At 53.4% G+C, this 26,964-nt stretch overlaps 1 protein-coding gene across 4 annotated transcripts in view; it reads left to right on the top strand.

Annotated features, from left to right (window-relative positions):
• Atoh8 (atonal bHLH transcription factor 8) overlaps positions 1-26,286 on the top strand; it is a 29,411-nt gene extending 3,125 nt beyond the window's left edge. Inside the window, exons 2-5 of one of the 4 annotated variants that reach the window (XR_005973667.1) lie at positions 7,286-7,477; positions 10,808-11,073; positions 12,458-12,588; positions 12,711-13,078. Coding sequence is in view for 2 of the 4 variants with exons in the window: in XM_041645210.1 (XP_041501144.1) it covers positions 7,286-7,477; positions 12,711-12,722 (204 nt within the window). In the remaining 2 variants the exon portion in view is untranslated. Of the gene's footprint in view, positions 1-7,285; positions 7,478-10,807; positions 11,074-12,457; positions 12,589-12,710; positions 13,079-25,303 lie in introns of those variants that run through there. The other 3 variants (XR_005973664.1, XM_041645215.1, XM_041645210.1) reach the window with 3 other exon arrangements.
• The last annotated feature ends 678 nt before the right edge of the window (positions 26,287-26,964 follow it).

The following is a 26,964-nucleotide window of genomic DNA, read 5'->3' as shown; positions in this document are numbered from 1 at the left end:
CCTCCCCCGTTGCCTTTTCCTAGCCCTAACCATCTGTCCTGTCCCTAGAAGGCCTGCTGGGCTCTACTGGACACCTACCTGTTGTCTAAGGACAGAAACATAGCCAGGGACTGAGACTACATGCACCAGGTCCCCTGTCCTCTCTGGGCTTCAACTGCTAAGGTTCATCGTGATGTTATCCACGACCTCACAGGCACAAAGGAATGAAGTAAGGCAGGAGCGGTGAGGAAGAGGAGCATTTCCCAACCATTGGCAGGGCCTCGGGACTGAGCAGGGCTCTGTAAGACGAGACGTATGGATTCCTTATTATTTTAACCGGCTCCCTGTTTTAGACAGGGTCTCTTTATGTAGCCGTAGTTAGCCTACATCTTTTTTTTTTTTTTCGATTTTTCGAGACAGGGTTTCTCCGTAGCTTTTGGTTCCTGTCCTGGAACTAGCTCTTGTAGACCAGGCTGGCCTCGAACTCACAGAGATCCGCCTGTCTCTGCCTCCCGAGTGCTGGGATTAAAGGCGTGCGCCACCAACGCCTGGCAGCCTACATCTTTTATAGAGACCTGCCTGCCTCTGCCCCTTAAGTGCATAAAGGCATGATATCCAGCTCATTTGAAAATTTTAAGTTGTGTGTGTGTGTGTGTGTGTGTGTGTGTGTGTGTATGTGCGCGTGCGTGCATGCATGCAGCTCAGAGGACAACTGAGAAGTTGGTTCTCTCCTTCTACCCCGTGGGCCTTGGGGATCCAACTCAGGCTGTTGGTCATGACAGCATCTGAGCCATCTCACAAGTCCTTTTATCATTCGACAGTGAACACAGAAAGTGCCAGGCTCTGTGCTTAGCATCTTCTGTGTTCTACCTGGTTTTGTGAAGCAGGTGCTGTCATCAGAAGGTGATCCCAGGGTCTCAGGAAGTTTGTGTGAGCTGGCTGAGGTCCTGCAGTGTTGTTGGTGGCCTCACAGGCTTTGTGCGGCACTGTCTCCACGTGCCACCCTTCGGTTCCCAGGTTGGCACTGTACCCATGGCTTTGTGCAGGGGCAGAGCTGTGCGGTCACCACAGAGCCTGGAATGAATCAGGGTTGGTGAGTCTTTCCGGTGGCCAGTGCTTAATGGCTTTGCGTCTTGGCATATCCACCCCGAGCACCAGGGAACCAGTCAGGCCTCAGCCTGTCACTGCGACCCTCCCAGCCAGGAAGAAACAGCAGAGGGGGCTGTGTGGCTGCTGGCCCAGCTACAGGTGGGACAGAGTCCCTCTGGTCTGAGGAGAGGGCTATGGGGCAGATGGTCAGGCTACCGCACTTGCCACCAGCCCAGCTGCACCCGAGCCCTCCTTGCTGCCTCATATGAAGGCCATGTGTGTGCAGCTGGGCCTGGCCACGTGCAGGCTGCTCCCTGCCAGGTGGGAGGGGTCCACGGGAAAGGCCAGCTGTGCTGGGTAGAGGACCGAAGGGCCTGAGCAGTGGGACTCCTTTTCCTGGCAGGACCCACCAGCTGGGCTCACCTTGAGGATGTCTAGCCTGTGGGTGGCTTTGTTCTCTCCCTGGAAGCCCCTTGATGTCCCTGGAGAAGTGGCAGCAGCGGGCCATGTTGGGCCCTTAGAAGCTGCATCTCCCCACGAAGGAGGCATTGAGCAAGTGGAGCCCAGGCTACCTCCCACAGTGTGTCTTGGGGGTCTCCAGGGGTCCCACCAGGTTAATCCAAAGTGATCCCAGAAGGGTATGTGGAGGGTGGTCTCATCTTAGCCTCTCTTGGACTCCCAAATCCTCTGAGGTGATAGAGGCACAGGGGACCCCCAGCGGGGTCTGTGCATTCCCCCAGATGCTAGTGAGTCGGGAGGGGGCAGGTGCTTACACTGGAAGGTCCACACGGTTGGAGAGGGTGACAGGACTCTTCCCCTGCCCCCAAGCTCACACTTCCGAGGGAGACTGATTATTGAGATTCCTGTGACATGGGTATATAGCTTCAGTCATAAGTTTGCAGGGCTACTTGTCATTGCACTGATAAGGACACGTAGAAAGTGGTCAGGGTCTGTCCTCAGGTTTGTCAGACCCTGGGGTGACTTTACTTTGTAGAGACTGTGAATTTTAAAGGATATTTCTAAGTAGACCTGGCAGGGATGTTGGACAGGAGGTTTCACGAATCCTCTCCCGCAGACACAGGAGACTAGCTTCACACAGAAGGAAACCAGAATGTCACTATATGCAGAGACATCGTGTGCTTGCAGCTCTGGAGGGGTCTCTGAGGACTGCCCCTGAGAGACCGACAGAGGGCAAAGGGCTTTGAAGGCTGTCCTGCGTGTTCTGGGAGATTCTTGATTTTGTTTTTGTTGTTTCTTTCTCCACTTAACCACTGTGACCCCATTTTGAGAAGCAGCTGTTGGAATGCCCACGTTTCTGGTGAAGAAACAGGTCCTGTTAGGCCACGGTCCTCCTTAAAGTTGGGAAGATGTCCAAGGGGCAGCCAGGCCCTCAGGCTGCCCAGTCAGTATTTGCTGGAGCCAAGGGAGGGTCTAGCTTGGGCAGTGGAGGAGGAGTGGAATGTTTGGGGGCCTAGAGGACCTTGTGAAAACGCCAAAAGCCGATCCTTTGAGAAGTTTAAAATCCAGGAGCAGGGGCGACAGCTCAGTCAGTAAGATGCTTGCTATACAAACGTGATTCCTGAGTTCATCCTCCCACCTACAGAGGCAGGCACACTGGCGCGTATCTGTCATCTGGCACTGGGGAGGTAGAAACATGAGGCCCTCTGGGGCTTGCTAGCCAGTCCAGTTCTGCTGAACCCGTGAGCTCCAGGTTCGGGAGAGACCTTGTCTCAGAAATCAAGATGGGGCGTGATGGAGGAGAGCTGACATTGGTGTCTGCCTCTGCGCATGCTCAAACACGTGCATGCCCACCCGCACAGATATATGCAGGTACAGCCAGTCTGTATGGAGAAACACGAGGGAGGCCCCTTTTCCATCCTAGAAGCTGGGAAGTGGAGATGAAGAGTGGGAGCCAAGTGGCCCTGCCTACTCCTTCAGCTCCAGGCTCCTGACCAGGTGGGGTCTTGGGGTGAATGGATGGGGTCTGTGACTGGCTGAGGGTGCTCACAGAGGTAATGTGCAAGGGTGGGGTCTTCTGGGGTTACCAGCCCAAAGCTCTCTATCCAAAGCTATCCCCACCCCCACCGTAAGCTGAGTGAGAGCACTCTCAAACTTCTGATCCTCCTGCTTCTACCTCTCATGTGCTGGGATTACAGGTGTGCACCCCTACTCCTGGCTCGTGCAGTGTGGGGTACTGAACCCAGGATATCAAGGTATTCTAGGCCAGCACTCTATCGACTGAGTTATCTCTCCAGTCCAGGATAGCCAGCCTTGCGGGAGGGGAGGAGAAGGGGCAAGTCACCTGACCGTTACTGTTGCCTCACGTGGCCACCTTGGTGGCAGAGGAGTGTCTGTTTGTATGTGACAAGCTGCAGGCTCCAGCCAGGTCTCTGTTGGCCGATCTGAGGCTCAGCGTGTCACCTGTTTTTCTTGTGCGTATGTGGGACATTCATTTTCACTTGGGGCAGATTTCAGATAGGATACTGCCGTGAAAGGCTGTGGCCATCAGATGGACGAGGGCTCAATCCATGGTTGGCTTTCAGTTTGACCAGGACGTTGACCCAAGCGATGGTACAAAGTGACGAGTCTAGGACAGACTGATCCAGAACCTGGCATGATGTTCCTGGGTTGGCCTTGGCCTCACCTGTCATTTTGGATCCCAGCACAGAGATCTTTCTCGAAGTCTCGCTTCTTCCTAGAAGCCTGGGTGTTTGGGGACCCAGGTGTAGAGCTGCCGTTGAAGGGAGACTTCCAGAGTGTTCTGTAAGTGACAGTAGTCCCGGGTTCCCAGATTCCACCCTGCAGGCAGACATCACCTCCTGGGTCGAGGGGCAGGCAGAGGTGCTGGGCCTGCCCCCGAGACCCTCTTCTCTGGCCAGACTGCGTTTATTTGTTCAAATTGATAAAAGTGTTTTCTGGACTCAGAAAACAGGCAAATCACATTGTTCTGCCAGCTTTTCTTGGATGGGTTTGGTGATGTGGCCATGGGGAGGATGAGTGTGCTGGTGGGGGCTGGGAGTTCAGGAGAGTTAGCATGCTCTGTAGTCTTCCCTGCCCTTTTGCTCTGGTTTTCTAGTCTCTGGTTTCTGTAGGCTGAAGGGTGGTTAGCTACTGTGCCCAGGTTTCTCATCCTCTCTGGAGCCCGCCTTAGGACCTTCTGCAATACTGAATGTTGTCATTTTGTTGATCTCTGCTAGGCTTGCTGTGTACAATGCCTATGTCACCCACTGAATCCCTGTGAGGTCAGTCTTCTTCCCAGTACACAAAGACACCAAGGTTCAGAGTGAGTATAGCATTCACTCTGTCTTATGCTGGGCAGTCGGAGCCGGGTGTTGAATCCGTGTGCATGCGTGTGTGCATATGCGCGTGCGTGTGCATGTGTGTGTGCGTGTGTGTGTGTGTGTGTGTGTGGAGGTCAGAGGACAACTTCTGCTGGGCCTTTTTTTTTTTAATGTTGTCTTACTGGTCTGACTGTAGCCTAGGCAGGCTGGCCAACGAGCTCCACGATGCTTCTGATTCTGCCTTCCCAGTGCTGAGATCGCAAGCACATGCTGCCGTGCTGGACGTTTTTAATATGTGTTCCAGGACATCATTTTTGCAAGGCATACTGATGAAACTATCTCCCAGCCCAGATAAAGTTCTTTTTAGTTTTATCTTTTTAGAAAAGACTTGTTTGTTTTATGGATGTGAGCATTTTGCCTGCATATGTGCCTGCACACTCCGTGAGTGCCTGGTACTGAAGAGGCTGAAAGGTTACTGGATCTCCTAGAACTGGAGTCACATGTGACTGTGAGCTGCCGTGTGGGGGTCAGAATCAGACCCAGGTCCTCTGGAAGAACACTGTTCTGGAGGAGCTCTCTCTCTCCAACCCCTTATCACTTCGTTTTATTTTTAATTATGTGTCTGTGTGTCTGAGTGTGGGTTTGTACAATAGTGCAGTATCTGAGGAGAACAGAGGGGGCCTTGGCTTCCATGTTGCTGGAGTTCTAGGGAGTTGTGAACTGCCCTGTTGGGCTGCTGGGAAACAAATTCTGTTTTTTTTTGGGAGATCAGCATACTGTTTTAACTGCAAGCCATCTCTGCAGCCTCCAAATAGTGTTTTTGAATTAGATTCAAGATATTCTGGAGCTAATTCACTCATTGCCTTATTTAGTCAGCCCCTTGGAAGTCTGCTTCAGGCAGAATTTGGAGAATACTCCTCAGCTGGGAGCCTTCCCCTAGCATATGGGGACACTGGTCACGACGGATGGGGGCCAACTGAGGACTTAAAGACAGAAAGGTGCCATTGCAGCACCACTAAGCAAGGCTGCACTCTTAGGATAGGGTGGGCATGAGAAATCAGAGACGGTTCTAGATGAAGTGAGTGCTGTATTTAGGGGACGGTCAGAGGTCTTGTTCATACTTAATTCTGGGGCGTCCAGTGGGGATTTTCATGTTTGGCCATTGCTGAGCTTTGGCCGAGGAGTTCTTTCTTGTGGAAGGCACTGAGAATCCTGCACGTGGTGTGATGTTCTGCAGCACAAACCCTCCAAACTGCTGCTCCTCTGTTGTGACAACTAGAATGTCCCCAGGCCTTGCCATCTGTCCCTTGAGGGATAAAATCATTTCTGGTTCAAAACCATTGACTTCAAAGAGCCGCTGCTCCCTAAATACTACAGCAACGGTTCTGTGTGGGCCCCATGCTCGGTGGCGTAATGCGGATACAGATGCTGTGTTTAGATGCCAGAGAGTTATGGTAGGACCAGAGCCTTGGCTGCTGGTGGGACATTTCAACCGTTTGTGTGAACGAACGGTGGAGAGAAGGAACAGGTCCAGGTTAGTAGCTGTCGGGTAGATTCTGAGGAGTTACATCCATGTTACAATGCCGTGTTCAGTTCCACGTCCGGTGGTCTGAGCTCTATGACAGCTCACATAGTACATGTAGAGGGTGGAAGAAGTCCGAGGCTCCGCCCCCTCTCAGCACACGCCCCTTTATAATTAGTGGGTGATTAGCTGCCGCTGAATCCCAGACTAATGAGTCAAGTCTGGTTGGGGCTGTTGGCATTTATTACGCACCTGTTGTGTGCTGTGCTTGGCAGTAACCCAGGTCCAGAGGGCATGGGAAAAGGGAAGAAAGAAGAAAACACACCACAGTTTTGTGTCTGTGTATCTGCACTGTCCCCCTGAACATCTCCGGGGTCCCAGGAAAATGTATGATGTGTTTAAAATGTTGTTTATTACTAAGTGTGTGCGTGAGTGGTGTGTGTTTGTGGGCACATGAGGGGCAGACAGACAGCCTGGGTACATGGGGCCCCAGGATTGGCCTCTGGTCGCGAGGTTTGCATGGCTACAGCTTTTCCCGCTGAGCCATGGCTCTTCTCGGGGCTGAATCCTTTGAAGGCAGGAGTTGAGGCTTGTCTATTTGCTTGCTCGTTTCCAGGCAGGATCTTGCTCTGTAGCTCTGGCTAGTCTGGTACTCACTGTGTAGCTCAGGACGGCTTCCAGCTCACAGTAGTCCTCCTGCCATGGCTCCCCAAATTCTGTGCACCTCCACACTTGGCTGAGAGTCGTGTGTTTATTTTAAATTTATTTAAGTTGTTTTGAGACAGGGTCACCTGTGACTTTCTGTGAACTTATGGAGCAGGCTGATTTTGAATTCTTGATCCTCCTGCCTCTACCTCCCAAGTGCTGGGATCATAGGCATACACTACCAGACCCACGGGAGTCGAGTTTTTGCAGAGCACGGTGGCACATGCCTTTAATGCCAGCACTCGGGAGGCAGAGACAGACGGATCTCTGTGAGTTGGAGGCCAGCCTGGTCTACATCACAGGTCCGGCACACCCAGGACTGCATAGTAAGACTTTATCTTGAATTTTTTTTTCTAGTTGTTGAGGCGTCAAGTGTCCAACAAAGTGAGTGTCAGTGGATGAGTGAGCATGTGAAAAAGAGCATCAGAAGTGGAAAGAATATCTGTCCCTTCAGAGGGAGGGAGGATGGGGCTCTGTCAGGGCAGAAATCTGTGGTACTTCATCTGCGTTGGGCCTCATCGTCTTCCCTTGTCAAATGGGAGTGTGGGAGTGGGTGAGCTGGGATGTGGGAGTGTAAACTTCAGATGCTTAGCACAGGTCGTAAATTCATGTGTCAGACCCAGACATGCAGTAGACAGGCTGCCTCTACCCCCCTGCCAACCTAGGGGCCTTTGCAGCTGCTCCTAATGCCTCCCCCTGCCGTTCTCAGGTGCCATGCTACTCCTATGGGCAGAAGCTGTCCAAACTGGCCATCCTGAGGATCGCCTGTAACTACATCCTGTCCCTGGCGCGGCTGGCTGACCTGGACTACAGCGCCGATCACAGCAACCTCAGCTTCTCTGAGTGTGTGCAGCGCTGCACCCGCACCCTGCAGGCAGAAGGACGGGCCAAGAAGCGCAAGGTATGCACCTGCACTCAGGCAGCAGCTTTGGGGGGCGGGGACCGTGAGGTGGCGATACCCTGTGTGCCCAGGATTCCCAAGCAGCTGGAGAGCTCAACCTCTTGGAACGTCCTGGTGGACACCTCGGACTCAGGAGTCCCCACCTGCCTGGGATCAGGGATGGGATCGTGGGCTTAAAGCTGTTGGGTGACGTTGGATAGCCTGGAGTCCTGGAGTCCCTAGGTTTGGGTTTGCTTGTTGCTTAAGTAAAAACAGTGGTCCACCTTTGAAGCCCTTCCTGCCCTTGTGTGATCTGAGGCCGAATTATCCATGTGGCCCTGACAAACATTGCATCAGGATGAGATTGTCCTGAATGGGCCACAGCCCAGGAGATGCCTTCTGCGGGTTTGGGGAAGGTGATTTCGTCCAGATAGTGGGGATGAAACCGCGTGGGGGTTGATGATAATCTGTTCATTCATTGATTTTATGTATTCATCCTGGAGCGATTCACTGGGCAGCTTGGATAGGGCTATGAACTCCCTATACAGTGATGGGGTGGTCAGAGAGATGTCCCCTGGTGGAGAACAGACAGCGTGGCCCATGCTGGGGCAGGGGAAGGCCAGATGGAAGAGTTACTCTCCTGTCCAAGAGAGCTGGGCAGACATCTTACTGGAAATGACATTTGAGCTGGGAACAGCAAAGAGGCTACCAGGCAGATGACACAGTGGACAGACGATGCTAGACCTGATGTATTTAAGGAAATCTGTGGAGGAGGAAAAGGATTGGGCACAACCATAACTTCCTACATGTGTGATGCTTCAGGACATCCAGTCGGGGGCTAGGATTTAGCAGAGTTTTTGTAGCTGCCTGGGTCTCTGGTCCCCTGTTGTGCATGGAGAAAGACAGAGAGTGGGAGCCAGTCTGTCTGTGAGCCGCCTGGAGGTCCTGCGAACAGGAGCTGGGGACTCTGGTATCCTCATCCAATCCCCTGCTTCCATCCTCTTGGCCTGCCCCTCCCCCAGGCTCTTTTTAGGTAGGGAACCTATGGCTTACCCTGATTTCCCAAAGGCTGCGGAGGCCCCAGCCAGGGAGGCCCTCCTCAGGGGGTGCTACCAGCCCTAATTGTACATTACATTCCTGGGAGTGATTTAGCAGGGCCAATTAGGAGAGGCCCTCATCAAGTGGGTGAGAGAGGAAGCCCCACTGGCCACTCTGGGGCCAGCTTTCCTGCCTTCCTCGGGAGAGTGACATGGGTAAATGAAGGTGTGATTGATGGCCCCATGCCGTGTGCTCGGTGACAAAGGAAGTTGGTAAACTCTTGGTGAACTCCCGTGGCATTCAGCTGTTGGTGTGTGTCCCTCGGTGGTGCAGATAGGCAGCCTAGGCAGGCTCCCTACTTTCCCCTCTCCTCTCTGACTCCTCCCCACCTCTTTATACCCCCCACTCCAAGCAGCGCCAGCCACCCCCCTCCGCTAGTCTTTTGATTGGAGTAGACAGTGCTCTGCACTGCAGCCCTAGCAAGGGGAAAAGGCCGGCAGAGTGAGGATGCCCCTCCAAGCCATGCTTTGGGAGTGCTGTGACATCACAGAGCCCTTCCTGCAGCGCTCGGATTAGGCAATGAAGTGGTAGGTTGTGGATGAGTTACACCGCGGCAGCGCTGGCTGAGAGCTCTTTCCTAACCCCTGAGTTTCCTTGATATTTGGAACTAGTCACTCACTCAAAGATAAAATGTGTTCATGGATCTCGAAAGAGAACGAGGAGACAGTCCTGCCTGTTTGGTGATTGGTTCGAGGATGCCTTCCCTATTTCTGGAGTGGGGGATTCATGTAGGAAGCACATACATATTTAGATATGTCCGATCCACTCAAAGTAGAGCCTGGACCTCACTGTTCCCCTTGGCTCTTGTGGCTTCCAGGCCCTGCTTCTGCTCAGGGTTCTCCTTCTTATGTAGAGAACTACCCCTTTGAGAAGTCTCATGAGGCAAGAGGGGATGGAGGGTGTACTCTAGCTCCAGGGCTCAGCACTGCCATGGCACAGGCAGGTGTCTGCCCCTTATAGGGCATGTGACCACTGCAGGAGCCCTTAAGCAGGTGATAGAGGGGGTATTGAAGTCACCCTGTGTACACCTACTCCACGTACCGTACCCTCTTTGTGATAGTCATGGGGGTGTAGATAAGAAATCGTTTGCCACATTGTCCCTGCCACCTAGTGGCAACAGGACATTGTGGTTGGAAGATTTGGAAGCCAGGCATGATCAAAGTGGAAGAGACAAAATCTCATGAAGAATCCTTGTTCTCCACATGGGTCCAGCCACCAGGAAGCCAAGGACAGAGTCTGCTCTGCCATTGGGAGGACGAGGCAGATTTGCCCAGAGTCCTTTTGGGCTCTAGAGAGTATAAAAAATTAAGAGCTAGAACCTTCCATGCAGGTGTCTGCTTTGCCCTTTCTGAGTCTAGAGTAGCATGTGGATCCATGCCCTAGGCTTGTCGTTAACATCACCCTCGAGGAGGCTCTGGAATAGGGCACGTGGGTCTTAGCGAGCTCTGAATGACATCGTGAGTATGTGCCCTCCACTTGGCTTCTGGGCAGCTCAGGAGCACTAGGGGCCCTTGCTGTTCTTCCATGAAAAATGGGATGACTGTCCCAGGCTCCACCTACCAAGGCTGAGTCGTGGTTGGTTGCTGGCCCCTTCACGTGTCTGTAGGGGATAACTTCCTGGTTCCCCTCTGCCTTTGTTCCTTTCTGTCACTGTAACAGAATACCACAGCCTGGGTAGTTTGTGAAGAAGAGAGGTTTATTAACTCTTGGATCTGGGCTTGGCAGTAGTCCAGTGTGGGATCCTGATAAGGGCATTCTTTGCTTTATCTAACCTGGCCAAGGGCATCACACAGTCAGACAGCAAGCATGCTAGCTCAGGTTTCTCTCTCACTGACAAAGCTAGTACTGTCGCACAGGGCCCCACCTTGGTGACCTCATCTCATGTAATCAACTCCTAGAAGTCCCTGGCCCCATATCATTGACATCATGAGTTCTGGAGTTGAGTTTCCAATACATGTAGTTAGGGTACATGTGTTGTGAAATTGAAACCCCATTACAACTCATTTATATTAAAAATTTAATTCCTGGAGGCAGGGACGGACGTATGCCGTGCTTGTGGAGGTCGTCAGAGGAAAGCTTGTTGGTTCTCTCTTTTCTACCACGTAGGATCCAGGGATAAACTCAGTTCGTCGGGCTGGGTGGATGGCTTGTTTACACTCTGAGCCATCTCATGCCGCCTGACTCTGCTCATTTTAACTGAAGTTTAAAAACGTAAGCGGTGCCTAGCAAGATAACTCATACCTGTAATTTCAGCATTCTGGGAGCTGAGGCAGGAGGATTGCCAAGAATTCCAGGCCAGCTCCGGCTACAGAGCGAGCCCCCCTGAAAAGCCCTAAGTGGAAAGAGTAGTTCTGACTCAAGACCACCAGGAAGGGCGGCAAGAGGCTGTGGGCAAAGACTGCTGTCTGTGAACAGATTTCTGCTCTGCCTCTGTGATGCTGGTGGTCTTGGCCACTGTGACTGGTGGCAGTTTGAGCCGGTGGATTGCACCCTGAGCGACCATGTCCCGGAGAAACTGGGTAATGCTCTTTCAGGATATCTGTTTGAGAGCCTGGGTCCAGTGGCTCCTGACCCCCCGACCTCGTGAGCCACCTTGCCCTTCAGGTCTGCAGTAGGGAGAGTTAGCACTGAATTGGTCCACCCCCCAAGCCTCAGGTGCGCCCCTCTGTCCATAGCAGCCCTTCATCAGCCACTCTCCTTTACTAGTTGTGAGTTTTCCCCACTCATACGCCCTAGCAATGCAGAGAGCCCCATGAGAGGATGCTCCATAGCTGCAGGACGGGAGGAGGGAAGGCCCCAGGGAGGGCTGGCCCCCCTCTGTGCTGTGCAGAAGCTCAGCACCTGGTCCTGCACCTTGCTCCTGCAGCTTCAGCTGCCATAGTGGCGGCTTCTGGGAGCCTCTCAGGAGGAGGAGGAAGACAGAGAACCAGAAGGAGGACCGACCTGTTCCTTCATACCTGGGCTCTGTGCCACTTGCCCAGCCTATGGAATAGGAGAGCTGGTACCCCCAGTCTAGGCACCCCCTTGCAGGGATTTCAGGTAGCTCAGTTACTTCTGCTGACTCAGTGGAGTTCTTTGAGTCTTGGGAATGAGTGGTCATTAAGCCCCCGCTGTAGCTGCTTCCAGACAGTGGGGTGGGGTGGGAGGACAGGATGAGCAGCAATCCATTGAGGAAGCCAGGTTACCAGCCTGCCTGTGTGGCCTGCAGGGCTAAGAAGCGAAGAAGCAGCCCCCCCTTGGTGTGGGTGCCTGGGAGTCTGAGAGCTCTCAGGCAGGTAAAGCTTTTCAGACAGCCCTCTCTGTCTGCTGTCACCTGGGGGAGCTTTTTAAGGTGATGGCAGGTGGGGTAACAGACCGTCAGTTCTGGCGATGGACCAAGGGCAGACTGGTTTTGAGTGGTCGTCAGTGCTGGAGAGGGGAGAGTCAGTATGAGCTTTGGGTGTTCCAGGATGCTTCCTATCCAGGTGGCTGAGCCCTGGACAGTCCTTTTGTGGGCTGATCACAGAGCCTGGGTACATGTGGCATAGTCTCAAGAGACCATCCCTGGCAGGCTTCAGCTCCCCCAACTCTGTGTGGGTCCGAGCACTCACGAGGGCCCTGTCCTAGCCTTGTCCCCAACCTGCCTCAGAAGTGGTCATTCCCACAGTGCCTGGCTCTCCCCTTCTGTGAGGCCTGCCTCCGGGCTCTGACTACTTCCCACGTGAAACTCAGAGGCAGGCTGGAGTGGTTCTCAAATCCAAATCCTCTAGGATAAGTCATTGAGTTAAATGCCATTTGCTCTCAAAGCCTGTGGAGCCCCTCTACGCTGGGAAAAAGGAGAGGTGTGTGGGAAAGCCCCATCCAGTTCCCCTCCAGTCATAAAAATGGATGCAATTTATTTTTTCTGGCATTCCAATTACATAGATGTTTGTCGCCAGCTGTTCCAACATGGAGGGTTCTTTCAGCTGCCATTTCTTCTCTCACATTCGACACTGTCAGGCCACAAGTCTGGCAGGGCCCGGGTTGGAGGGATCGTTAGCTGGGGGGCCTCCCAGGTGAGCGGGGCTGGCTTTCCTTGCCATGGTCTGTGATGTTCCCTGGGTGGTCTTAGTGAGGCAGAGACTGGGGTGCTGCTGTCTCAGCCCCGTGGATCAGAACTCCGCCTTTCACCCCACAGTGTCGGATATGAGTGAAGACTCGGGAGCCTTGGTGTAGTGAGAAGGCAGCAACTACCCCGCATGCGCAGACATGAAAGCGGTTCGTACTCGCCATGCTTCGGACATGGATACAGAAAGACGTCTGTAGAACGGGGATGAGCCCCTGGAGTCCTACAGGAGTGCTGCCGTCCCTGACATGTTTGTGTTTAACTGTGAAGTCAGCAAAACGTAGGACTTGGGGGGCTAGACCAGGTTTTAAACCCTGGCAGTGGCACTTCTTTCTTGGTGCCCCTGGAATTGTTATTTAACCTTTCTGATCCTGAGGTCTCTTCACCACGAAGCAAGAACAGCATATCTTTCCTATTTATATGGGAATAAACAAAGCTGTGTATCAGAAAGGGGCTGTCCTTGTATCTAAAGGGGAATCTCTGAATTTACAGCTGCAGGGTGACAAGATCGAATCCAGCCCCAGGAAGGAGCATCTCCGGAAAGGGCAGGACCCAAGGCCGGCAGATGAGGACTTGTCCTTTCGAGTTAGAGATTCTCCCTTGATGGAAACATTGGTTCTGTCCTTTAAAGTAAGGCCAGCAAGCAGTCAGTCCATAAATCCTAGATTTCAAAGGGCGCGGATCTATACCAAGAAACCTAGGCAACATTTGGTGCCGAAGAACGCCAATAAACAGACGACCATCAACAGACACCAGCCATATGGCGAGGACCACTGTGCACCAGGCACTGCGCCTACCATTTCTACCCCTGTTAATCATACTCGTGAGTCAGGGGCACTGCCCATATTGCACAGAGTGGAAACTGAGGCCAAGAGAAGGCCTGGGCCATCTAAGAAGTAGGCTTTCTTTCTTTGGTTGAAAACTGCAAGCTCTTTCACCCCTGAAGTCTGCCCAGGAGCGCCCCCCCACCATGTCCTGTGCCCTACCCACTTGGAGCCCTTGTGGAAATAGGCATCTGTAGCACGTGGAGGTTCCATTTAGCTACAGGGAGCCAATAGCCTGCTGGTGGTGGCAAGGAGAGGGGTGGGCCGGGATTCGGGGGCGGGGGGGGGGGGGAGGTGTCATCAGCTCCAAGCACCCCCAGGGCTGCGCCGCCAGTGAGGCCTGACACCGGGTTAAGTCGCCTGGCGGCCTTCGGCTGCAGCTGGGAGCGCCGCCTGGTTCCCATTCGGTGCTGTGGTTTTGATTAGCTGCTGGGAGAGGCGGGCCTGGCTGCAAGTCTATGGGAGCTCCGCAGGAACAGCGGGTCCCCCCCCCCCCAGGCCGCCCGCCCCCCCTCCTGGCAACCCCAGACTCCAGATGTTCCGAGCGCTCGCTGGGAAGGCCTGCTGGCGCCACGGAGGGCAGAGGGCAGGGAAAGCACGCGAGCTGGAAGCCCAAGAACTCAGTCACCGCAGGCCTTGGCAGCCCGCCCGGCCCTCCGCTGGCACATTCCCCAGCTCTCCCCTGGCCATCTGTTCCCAAAAAGCCCTTTCAGAACCTCATCATCACTCAGGATACAACAGCGCGAGCAGCTGGTTTGGAGGCAGCAGCGAAAACCGTGCAAAAGGTTCTTTGTGAGAGAGGAAACTCGCTTATGAATAACAGGGCTGGATGCCGTAAAAGTTGGCGGCTGCAGTCCGTGTTTCTCAGGCGCCGCTGTTTGCTCTTGACTTTTTATCTCTGGTTTTTATTCCTCCCCACCCCCACGCCCTTGTTTGCTTTCAGAGTTTTTCTTCCTTTTCTGGCACCAGGTGTCAGTTCTTCCTCCTTGGGAGTACCTGACGGCCACCTAATAAGTTCTTAGGATTCTGTCAACTGTTTTTGGTCTCAAAGCTGTTAACCCCAAGGCTGGTGGGAAGTGACTGCTTTCCCCTGGTTAGGAAGAGACTGGCAAGCAAGAAGGTCAGGGTGTCTAATGGGAGGGTAGCAGCTGGGGAGACAGCTCAGCGGTCCAGAGTTCCCACCACAGCACAGTCATTAAGAGCCAAGTGTGGCCACCATGCGTTGGTTAGGCTCAGGGAGAGACCCTGTCTCAAAAAAGAAAGGGAAATGATGTGCAGAAGTGAGGGACATGTCCTGATGTTAACCTTTGTCCCCCACGTCCCCGTCATGGGTGAGCGCACACACACACACCTGGATCAGCGTGGCTAGGTCCTGGCCTGTTCATTGCTGAGGTGTCTCCAGAATTCCTGGTCCTAACTTGTCGTCCTTGGAGGTCTAACTAAACAGGGGCATTGAGGTGGAAAGTCATTCCATTGTCACCCCGACTGACCCCAGTGTGCAGAGGAAGCCCTGTGCCCGCAGGGGCTGGATTGAGACCACCACGGGCTCTTCAGAAAGCAGCACAGGGGAGCCTTTGGGAGAACGGTGGTAGCCATAAACACCCCAGTGCCTGGGCCCCCACAGCTGACTGCAGCGTGACGTGAGGGCCTTTTTAAAGAACCGGCTGCTGCCACTGTCGCCGCCAAGCGCTTCTGGGACATGTCTGCTCAGAATCTGGGCACCTTCTGGGAACAGTCACCAGGTGGCCTGTCCTGGCGGTGGGGTCCTGGGCAGGGCTGGCAGCTGGGATGAAAAGAGAGAAGAGCAGTACTTCCCCGTCTCCCTGGCACCCCTTGGGACAGGGAACAGGGTCAAGACTGCCCTGTAGGGGTGGAGCTGGGGACTTCTGATGTCAGTGCAGTGATGGGGTGGGGGGAGGGCAGGGCTGGAGTTCCCTTTGCTTCCTCAGTTCCCTGGCTGCTTCGCTGTTTGCTGCCTCCCTGCTGTCCCTTAGAGAGCTCAGAGTCTGTCAGCCCCTCACTCAGCCGCTTGAAGTGGCTGTCTGCGGCCTGTTTCCCCAAGTCCAGCATTCGGGTCTTTGGAGAGCCTGTTGTGTTTCTTCTGAGCTTTCTTTAAACATCTCACCTCTTTCCTCCTGCCTTACCCTCTGCTTTCCTCCCACCTACGGTGGGGCAGATAGGGCAGGACCAAAGGTTTATTTTATCATAATTTCTGGGCCATTAATCTCATGTCCAGAGGGGCTTGGCGCCAGCCCTTGGTCCTCCCTGTGTGGCCTCTGTGGGGGTGGGGGTGTCTGAGTCTTAGTCTGGACTGGTCTTAGTGCTGCTTTGGGTACCATGAGATTTCGTTCAAGAGTCTCAGGCTTGACTGGAAAGAGGGTTCAGAGGTTAAGAGCACTGACTCGTCCTCCAAAGAACCAGGGTTCAATTCCCAGCACCCAGGTTCCCAGCTCACAACTGTCTGTAATACTCCAGGCCCAGGGGGTCCACAGCCCTCTTCTGGCCTCTGGGTGCACATCACACATGTGGTACACAGATGCACATAAGACAAACATTTTTAAAAAATGTCTGTGGCTCATGCTGGGAGGTGCTCCAGGGGCTGACCAGGGATGGACAGTTGAAAGGATATAAATTTGGCTTGTGAATTGTTCCTCCCCCACATTTTCCATACGAGGATTCAGCTTTCCTGAGGACCTAGGTCAGAAGAGTGACTGCTGATCTTATGTCCCTGGGGACAAGGTGGCACTGGCCCCGTGACCAGGAATTGATTTCAGTTCTAGCTTTCCAGAGGACAGGGTTTGGGGAGGGTTTCCTGCTCACTGCGTAGTCCTGACGGCCCTCAGTAGAGGCCTAGGGCAGGGCGGGTTGACTGGCCCTGGCCCAGGTTGTCCCCTTATGCCCACCCCAGGCCTGATAACAGCTTCTAGGAGAAAACACAAGCCCTTCCCTCCTTGATTTCCCAGTGTAAGTGTTTCTAAATGACAAAGGTAGGAGCCAGTCCCTCATTGAAAACATGCATGACTGCCCCAATCCTGGGCCAGCAGTCCAGCAGCTCCAACTCCAACAGAGTCCTCCAGAGCCCACCCCAGACGTTCTGCTGGAGGCCAGGGGCAGCCTCCCTCACCCGTTCAAGGTTCCCAGGTATTCTACACAGGAAAGACAATGTCAGACTCAGCAGGACTCCTGACTGTCCCCTACCGCCACCCCCACCCCTGATGACCCAGCCCCAGTTTGATAAGAGCTCCTGGACTGCCCTGGGCACATGCTAACCTTGTGTAACCCTCCCAGCCATCTGATCTAGCTCTGCCTCCCCCCCCGCTTCCTCCAGGAAGCCCTCCTGGATTCCTACTCTGGTTTCCTCATGGGGCCTGTAGGACAGCTTCGGGGATCCAGGCTTCTTTTTCTCTCTTCCTCATGACTACACCGTGGCTGCCATAGGTCCAAACACTTCAGCCTCAGAGTACACCCAGAATCTGGTGAGGACAAGACCAGGATGAAGGCTTCTTTAGTGCAGTGAGTTCTGCCTAGATATCGCCTACCTTCCCTGAGGAGTGGCTCTCCTTGAACCCGAGAAAACCATCAGGGCCTGTCCAGGGAGAGCAGGGAGTAGCCCCTCCACAGGTCAACCCAGCAGAGTTGACTGGACAGGGCCGGTGTTGTGTCCTGGACCACCGTGGCAGAAATCTGTTTTCCTAGCTCACCTAATACTAACCACATCCTTACAAAGCTGGTGCCCCAGCCTCACTTTCAGCCGGTGGCATCCAGGTTCAGAGAACATAGGTGGCCAGCTCCCCAGTGCCCTCACACCTCTGTACAGTTACTAGGTGTTCTGCGGTTCGCAGAATCCCTCACATCATTTCCGGATCCCACCACCTTGTGGGGTCTCTGTTATTTAAGAGTATGAAATGGCACAAAGTCACCCAGGCCTGAGCAAGGCAGGACTGGGCAGGACCCACGCAGGCTGGTACATCAGGCTATGACCCCTGCCCTTTGACACACCCCTCCCTTTGGGCTGCCTAGCAGTGTGGGCTCTGAGGACCGGAGTCTGCACTTCAGCACAACCGTTTGTGTATGCTCTGATCCTTGGGTATTGCCTTCAGCAAGCAGAATCTTCCTCCTGAGATGCAGATACAGCTGTCCTGGGGGCAGGGGCTGGAGGGTACAGTGGCTATAAAAAGGTTTTCAGAAGGGGTCCTGGAGGACAGGGCTGGCTCATCTGAAAAGTGACCAGGAGAAGCCAAGTGTCATCCTAGCCTGGGGCATTCCCAAGAACTGACGCTAACTCAGGGAGAGAACTCAAGTCTGTTGAGAGAGAATGTGTGTGTGTGTGTGTGTGTGTGTGTGTGTGTGTGTGTGTGCGCGTGTGTGTGCGTGTAGGCGTGTACGCTGTGCACATCTGTCGGGATCAGATGGAGGTCTCCTGCAGACTGTACCATTTTCTAAGGTGGGAACAAGGTTCATTTCAGAATGCGGTTATTGATGGTTTGAAACTCTGCCTTCAGAGATCAGGAGCCATTATAGGTGGGCCTGTGGAGCTGCTTCCCCTCACAGTAGCAATACTCCACACCTCTCTTTCCTGTTCTCCTACCCCTAAAACCTTGAACAGGAAGGACACGGATAGGCACCAAAAGGTTAGTTATAAAAGGTGGGCCACTTTGTACCTTCCCCAACATACATACATTAACCTTTATATATACACACACACACATACATACATGCATACACACGTACATACATTTTTGGTCCATGTAACCCAAGATGTCTCCAAACTTCTATCTAGTGGAGTATGACCTTGAACTTTCGCTCCTCCTGCCTCTATCTCCCCAGAGCTGAGATTACAGAAGTGCTCCATCCCAGCTGCTTCCTCAGTGCTGGGATAGAACCAGGGCTTTGTGCATGCGAGGCAAGCACCCTGACAACTGAGCTACACCCCAGCTCATGTAATTGTACTTCTTCGGTCTTTTTCTATCCCTGGGTAGAAGATGATGGAGCTGACCCAAAGGGCCCTGCGCTTTTATTGAAGACTAAGTGAGTCTCGGGCTCACTCAGGCGTCGTCCGAGGTCCTAGGATTACTTCAAAGAATAAAACAGAGGCCTCACCCTGGAGATCAGAGCTAAAAGACACAAATGTGATAACCGAAAATCCAGAGGGGGCCCTGTGTGGACAGGAGTACGCCATACTTAGTGTGCGTGTGGCCCTTAACACCTTGACTCCAGGGTGTCCGGGCTCTGAGCAGCCAAACAGAAATAACCCGTTTTGCAGCAAGGCCATCTCTGGGAGCCGGCGCAGAGCTGGCCAGTGGTCACAGCACCAGGAAAGAAACAGAAGCCATTTCGTGATAGAGCAAAGGGCTCCATGAGTGGCAGGGACTGTGAGTGTCAGTGGCCCAGGGACCTGTGCAGACAGGTGATACTCCTGGGCTTGACCCTGTTATCCAGGAAGAAGTTAACTGACATGCTCAGGTCCTACAGTTAGGAGATGTCAGACTCGGAACGCAGACGCCCTGACGCCACCGGTTGGCACCTTTAATCGCTACAGTGGATTGCTTGCTGGGAGGGTGGCACTCCATGTGTGGACGTCTGTGAAAGGAAGGAAAGAGTCATTTCCCTCAGCTCATTCTTAGCCTTTCCTTAGCATAGCTAGAACCTCCTTTTATGGTGTAATTGATAGGGTGTCAGGGAAGAATGAGCCCTGAAGAAATGTCTCCACCTGTACCCACATCCTACAGTGCTCCGGATTCTAGCTAAGGCATGGGCTTAAGGATATTAGAAGAGACAAGGGAAGCGGTATCTCGCTCATGTTAAAACCATATTTGCAGGCTAGGAATAGTTCAGTTGGTAGTGCTTGCCTAACACGTGTGAAGCCCTGAATTTGACCCCATTATCAGAAGTATTGACTTATGCCTCCAACCCCAACACTTAGGAGGTAGAGGCAGGAGAAACAGAAGTTCTAGTATATAGCATGTTTGAGACTACCCCAGGCTACTAGTGAGATCTTATTCTCAATAAGTAAGTAAATAAATAAGGAAATAAAACAAAACTCCATGTTTTTGTGGAGCTCCAACTGGCTTTTGCTGAAATCACTTATTTGGGCTACACACACGCACGCACACACATGCACCCACACACACATGCGTGGTCCATTCGTGTCAGGCTCTCTCATGTCTTCTGGGTACAGTTAGGAATTTTTACAGACGCCTCCTGTCCAGCATGAATTTGTTTTTCTGTGTTGCTCAGCTTTGCCCCCGGCTGTCACCTTTCTGGAAGGGTTGGGAAGAGGGACACTGAGACGCAGACAGAGTAGCTGTCCTCTCAGGGTAGATCACTCAGGGTCCTGAAGTCCTGGCCACTCCAGAAGAGGCGAGCATCTGAAGGTCAAAGCCAGGGTCCGCCTTGCTCTGCTCTTGTCTAGAAACGTGAGAGGCAAGAGCCGTAGCCAGCCTGGCAAGGATGGGTGTCTCCAAGGAGATGCTGTGCCCCTCCCTGTGTCTGTCAGATTCTTTAAGCACTGAGCCCCAAGAGATTGGAATTTCCCCAGGGACTAGGGTGTGTACACACAGAGGGTGTCTGTGAGGTCAGGCCCACTTGGGAAGATGGAGGAGTGGGGCTTTTCTACTTGGCTGGGCTCTGTTCACCCAGCCTGGTTCTGCAGGATAAAGTCCCCAGCCCTTGGGGGGCTGCTGGGAGTGAGCCCGCAGGACTGGAGGCAGCTGGGAAGCTGTAGCTACTGTGCCCTATAACATTGCCCGGGCCAGCCCAGCCCTTACAGGGCATCAGACCAAGAAAGACAGATAGACTGACAGACCCAGAGAGACAAACACAGAAGAGGCCAAGAAAGAGTTGGCTCGGGGAGACACAGGCAGAGCTCTGAGAAACAGATCGGCAGCCAGAGAGAAGGCGTCAGCATGGCGTGGCAGTCCCCTGCAGGCCCTGGGGGCTCCTTGCCGGCTGTGGTCCTAGCTGTGGGTGTGCCAGGCCTCTCCTGCCACCAGCCAGGAGAAGGAAAAGGCTGAACACAACTTGTCAGACCACTTCTCAGGAGAGACTCGAGCTGAGGTGGTGATGACGGGCCGGACCACACCTTAACAGAACCGCTGGTATACTTACCTCCAGTCCTCTCTGTTTAATAGATTTGGGGGTCACTGGACCTCTTTCTTCATTCCTCTTCCTTCTCTGGCCACGGTCACTATCTGTTTAATTGGCCCCGTGACGGCAGACAGCGGGAGTTAGTTTGTTGGGACTGCCAGGGCCCAGGCTTTACCCACAGCAGCTCCAGCAATAGGGTGATTATGCAGGGCTCACTCGTCTGCTGAATGGACACAGTAATACCCACTTCCCAAGGGTTGTCTCAGTCAGTGTGAGCAAGGAATGAAACGAGAGGTTCCTGGCACGTGGCCATGCTTCTAAAAAGACAGCACTGAGCCCTAGTCCCTCACTCTCCTGTCAGGCCATGGGAAGATCAGGGTGCCTAGGGCCATGCCCATTGGGAGTTCAGTGGAGGGGTGGGCAGAATGAGCATCTCCACTAACAGCATCCCAGGCTACAGACAGATGGAGGGGACTGGGAAATAAAGGGACTTGTTGGGAGTAACAGCTCATTCTTTCCGGGTGGGAGCTGATGGGCATGAGGGGGTGACTTGAGCAGACCCTCAGTATTCTCTCCGGGGCAGTGCCAGCAAAAACACAAGCCGTCGTCCCCACTGGAGTTTGCGGGTAGGGTATTCCCACCAGTCTCCAGAGCCAGTGGTCAGAGTGCTGGTCCAGGTTGCCTGGGACTCAGCTCTACCTCTGACACATCAGCATGGAGAGGGATCTTATGCCCACCTGCTCTCGGCTTCCAGCATTGTGTAACAACTGTTGCCCCTTACTGACGGGCACCTCTCTTCCATTCCCTGGCTTAGAGGTCTGGCCTGAGTCATTGGCTTCAGCAAAGGAAGGGTGTGCCTTCTTGGATCCAGTAGTCTCGGTCTCGGGACCTAGGACCTGTGGGTCACATACATTAGCCTCACAGACAGTCCAGGACAAGGTCTTCCCGGGGAATAGAGGGTACTGAACAGGGTTGACAGCTCTTCTGTGAGGAGGGTCAGGAAGCAGGGCAGGGCCTCCGACTCAGTGTCTGTCACCAGGCTACCATGTGACAGCAGCTCAGAACAACTGGTTGAATGAATACATTCTTCGCAAGCTTGACTCTCCTGGCTCCTAGAGGCTTCTTCTGTGACTTTGATGTCCTAGGCTCCCAAGAGATCTGAGGGTCCCCCCAGCCAAGACATAGGGTGGGCCCCAGATTCCTATCATGTCCCTGTCCTATCTGTGTCCCCAGTAAACGGTGGCTAACTGCAACTGCTCTCAAATTCCCTGCCTGCTGCACGGTGTCCAGGTCAGGTGGGACAGCAGTGGCTAGCGATGGGTGGACTCTGCCTGTGGGCTCAGAACAAACCTGCAGTTCCAGCTCAGAAAAGATGTGAAAACAGACCTGGGCTGTTAGGGGGCTGGCTCAGCAGCAGTTAGTCTCTGGCTTCTGTGCAGGCACACACACACACCCACACACACTAAAGATAGAGGAAATGAGGGGCTGGGGAGGTGGCTCAGCAGTCACAGGTGAGATGCCGCCAAGCCTGAGGACCTCAGTTGCACTCCAGGAGGAAGGAGAGACCAACTCCTGCAAGCTGTCTCCTGGCTGACACGTGAGCCCTGTGGCCTGTGTGCGAGCACAAACATACATACACACACACACACACACACACACACGTGCATTCACGCACGCACAAGCGTGCGCACACACCAGCACACGCACACACATGCGCGTGCACACACAAGCACACACACACATCCCGAGGCTTACCTGGAGGCCCCACAGCTGACTGCCTTTGTGTAACAGCGAATGGGGAAGATAAAGGACGGCAGCAATGCACTTGATGGAGAATTCTTCCCCCTCCCCATGTTCCTATTGCATTGCAGCTTTTTAAGGTACTTAAAAATCTGCTTGCTCTTTTTAGGACATAATATTTTTTTTTTTTAAAAAAAAAACTCTCCAGATTTAAAACTCATTGGATATTTTTTCACACACATGGAAGATTGTTTCCAAATTGCTTATATGAAGAAAAATGCATGATTTGAAAATGGTGGGAAAATGGTTAAGTTAGGTAATTGGACATTTTAGATGAACGATGAAGTTTTAAAACCTAGGAGGGAGCTGGAGACTGGAGAGATGGCTCAGAGGTCAAGGGAACTGGTGACTGTCACGGAGGACCCCCACGTGGTGGCTCACATAGTCTATAACTCAGGTTCCAGGCGATCTGATGCTTCCTCCTGGCCTCTGTGAGCACCAGGCACACGTGTGGTGCACACACATGCAAGCAGGCAGAATATTCACACATACAAATAAATTACAACTTTTTATACACATGCACACGTATGCACATATGTGCAGCGGCACAAATATGAAGGCCAGAGGACAACCTGTGAATGTCGCTTTTCTCTGTCCTCCACTCAGTTTCTGGGGTGGATGTAGGCTGGTCACCAGCTTGGTAGCAAGTGCTTTTCCCGCTTGTGTCACCTCACTGGCCTGAAATCAATGCTTAATGTTCCCAGAGTGACTCAATCACCCTGCATGACACAGGCCATCAAGAGAAGAAAGCAAAGGCCTTAAGGCTGGAGATGCTCAGTAAGCAGAGGGGAGAAGGAGAAACTGAGGTGACAGATGAGCTGGCTGAGGTCGCTCTAGGTCACAGGAAAAGATTCGGTAAGGGACAGCCGGATTAACGCCGGGTGCTGGATGCTCCCCCTGAGAAGGAACGTCCTGTGGTACGAGAGAGCTGCTCTAATACACCGAGGCCTGCGGCTGAGAGGAGTTGTGTTTGTTCTACACGCTTTTACAGAGATGGCGCCGGCAGCTGGAGTTGTGCCCGTGGGGCTGCTGTTCTGACCCCCAGATGAGTAGACAGGGGAAACGTGTTTGCGATGATCTCATCCATCTCCATACTGACTGGATGGTAACCATCAAACCAGGCATGCTGGAATAGCCAAAAGCAACTGTGCTTGCTTCCTTGCCCTCTGCCCCAGCTGGAGGGTCCAGAGGAAGCAACCGACTGAATGAAGACTGAAGCTAACCCAGTCGGCTCCTTTGCTGGTCTGGGGTAGGATGCTCAGAGCTGGGCATCCATCGTCAGCTCAGCCTGAGAGCTTGCAGGGCTTGTAGCTGGAGCCAGGCTGCCCTGGCCACCTTCGCAGTGTGGCTAGGAGAATAGTTCCAGCCCTCCGCTCCTCCTCCAGACCACAGTCAGGCTGGATGAGAAGGGGCTCCAGGCCCAGTCCACGGCATGGCCCGCCCAGGCAGCCAGTGCCTGGATGACGTGGCCATAAACCATGCTGTGGACCACAGACCCTGTGCCATCCCTATGGGTTTCCTTTCCGCTACTTAATCCTTCTCCTCAGACTCAGTAACAAAAAGCAGATCTCTGTTGGGGCCAGCCGTGCACAATGGGCTGGGAGAATGCAAGCCTGGGATTTACCACATCAAGACCCTGCCGGCCTCTCACTTTTCCTTTTCCCCGGCTTAGCCACTATTAGCTGGACAGCCTTCCTCCCCCATGGCCTGGCTCACTCACCCTCCTTGGACCCTGCATCCAGCATGGCTCCAACCTCTTAGTTTGGATCTTGGACCATGTCTTGGCTATGTTCCTACCAGTGTTCTGGGGCCTCCGAGGCAAGACATACAAGGGTCTGTGGTTAGCAGCTCTCCAGCTCCATGGTTTGACTCCTTACTGCTTGCTCTCCAAAGCCAGGCTTCAGTAGGAGCAGCTTCTGTTGGGAGGAGAAGCAGGGTCCATCTGGGTTCAAATCCCGTCACTGCTGGTGTGGAGCACTCAGCTCTCGCTCTGTGTGGCCCAGAGGACCCTAACATGCCAGCGCTGTCAGATAGAAGGTTTGCTGGACCGTCAGCTTGTTCAGGATTCTTGCAGAATGGGAAGCTGCACCGAGGTCTCTGGGCGTTTTTCCTATGTTCTGAGTGGATTCTTGGAACCCTCATGAACTTCTGTGGTCATTTTCACACACGCACACACACACGCACACGCACACTCAGGCTGATGCCCCAATGTATTCTTGGCTTGTCCTCCTCTTCTGTCCCTTCCTGGAAGGTTAGACTTGGAAATGGCCTGACCCAGTAACTCATGGGTCTCAAGATGTCCCAGATTCCTCACTCGTGGGCCCTCTGTGTCTTAACTTCATGATGTTCAGAATCACAGACCTCTGTTGGTTTGTTTTCTGGGTTAGGATTCTACAGGTCCATTCTCATTTCTGCTTAGAAGGAAATGGAGGGAATGAATTATTGATGTCCCTCAGTTGAGTCATCTGTCAGAGGTAGGAACCTAGAACTGGAGAAGTGACTTCAGATCACCTGTGTGGCGGGTGGTGGGCCTCATGACTTGTGGCATGCTCTTGTCTAAACAGAACGGGGAAGATGGTACAAGTCATGGACAGACAGTTATTTCCATGGGAACCAGGGAGGCCCATCGTCCACCCATTCCAGCATCCTGTAGTAGCAGGACTGACTCTCATGTCCCCGAAAGGTGTGAATCTGGGGTTCATGATGTCAGCACCAGATGTCCCTCAGCTTACAAGGCTTGACGTCCTTGGTGTAGCAGTCCATGGAGGTGGAGAGAAGAGGAGCAATATGTGCTTTGGGGACAGCTAGTCTTGGATCAAATCTGGCCTTAGTGTTTAACTGAAACTCTACCTGGGCAGGATGGGCTTAATTTCTCCAGAATGTTCCGTAAGCGTCGGCATCCAGCTTCAGGGTGAGTAGAGAATGTTCCTGATAATGTTTTCTTTTGTTTTTCAGGAGTGACCAGCCACAGACTAGACCACGGATACTGCTGCGGGTCTCTTCCCAGTCGGGCCTGAGGAGAAAGAAGCCGAGGCCACCAAGACAGCCAGCCTCATTTCCTGCCTTCTCCAAGATGCTACCAGATCCTCAGCCCACTTACTGCCTCTCAGGTTCGCCAAGGACCAGGACAAGGGCAGCCTGCCTCCTCTCCGTCTCCTGCTGTCCGCCAGCCATCCAGGGTTACTTCAGATTTTGCTTTCTGACTGGTGGTGCAGACTATTGCCAAAGATTCTACAGAGATTATCTAAGGAAATTACGGGGTGAAACCCCAACAGCGCAAAGCCACAACACCATTGCTGCCTGAACACGTCCACCTCAAGCCAAAGATGGATTAGCACTTCTGCCAGGAACTCATGCAAGGAGTGGACATTTGGTGACCTTCGGAAGCACTTAACCCTCTGAGCCAGTGCTCTGTCTGTGCTGAACCCCGAGCTGTCTGGGTACAAGAAGGCTTTCTAGGGCTGTGACAGACAGGTTGGGTACCTTGGTGTGGTGGAAGGTGGGGTCTGAGATCTTGTTTCTTCCCATTAGCCATCCAGGCCTCTGACCCTATGCCCAATATTCTTTGGGTCCTGGCTCCTTCCTGGACTCCAGGCCTCCTGAGAAGGGAAGAAGGGGAGAATGAAGAAGCAATATTGCCCCATAGCCCACCCAGGACATGCCCCAAGACAACCTGTCTGATGGTCTTTGCTCCAAGAGCCTGCTCCACCAGGTGCTCACCAGTGGCCAGTCTCAGGCTAGCACACGAGACAGTGTCGTGCTGTAGGTCAGCTGCCTTTGAACAGTCCAGGCAGGAGGACTTAGGGAGGAAGGGACCAGGGGAATGGGCCAGTATGTGGGGAAGGGAGCATGTTCAAAGCCAGGGCCTGCTCCATGTGCTACAGAGGCCAAAGCTGTTCACATCTGTGTGCAACCATCTGCTTCAAATTGAAGTAAAAGCTGCAACATATAAAGAAAGTACTGGTGTGTGTTGAGTGGACTTGGGAGCAGGGGAAAGGACATTGGGTATTCGTTAGCTGGGGAGTGTGAGGGAGGGGTGGGGACCCCCACCATGGCCTTAGGCTAGACTGTGCTCACGAGGGCTGGCCAGGTCATGTGAGAAGCCCTCTCTATTTCACCCTGCACTTAGCCCCTCACCTCAAGATTTGTGAGACCAGGCTCAGTAATGCCAGTTTCCAAATGAGGAAAACAAGGTCCCAGGAGATAGGGCCAGTCATCAACAGAGACAGTCCTTGAATCAGGACGGCCTGGCTCCACACCCCGGGCTCTTGAGCCCTTTCCAGTCCAGCACACCACTTTTGGGTGGCCTTGTTCCTTTCCTTTCCTTTGCAGGTCATTTTGGGATCGAGATGGGATGGGGAAGACGGTAAGGACTGTTGGGTGTCAGGTACTAGGTGTGTGTGTGTGTGTGTGTGGTGGCTTCTGGGGACTGTAGTGTGCCTGACACGGTTTTTCCTTGGTTTCACTCTGTATCACACTCACCTCCATGTCTGGGGACCAGACAGTAACTGTCATGCCTAGAGCCATACTTGCTGCTGCAAGAGAACACAGTCTGCGGTCCTGGGCAGGGACAGGGTGCCACTGCTTAGGTTAGGACAGGCCTGCAGGGCTTGGAG

This window comes from Microtus oregoni, unplaced genomic scaffold, assembly GCF_018167655.1.
Source record: "Microtus oregoni isolate MIOR12 unplaced genomic scaffold, Mior012 000002F_ref0000024, whole genome shotgun sequence".
Classification (NCBI taxonomy): domain Eukaryota; kingdom Metazoa; phylum Chordata; class Mammalia; order Rodentia; family Cricetidae; genus Microtus; species Microtus oregoni.
This window is presented reverse-complemented; position numbering and strand designations above follow the sequence as displayed.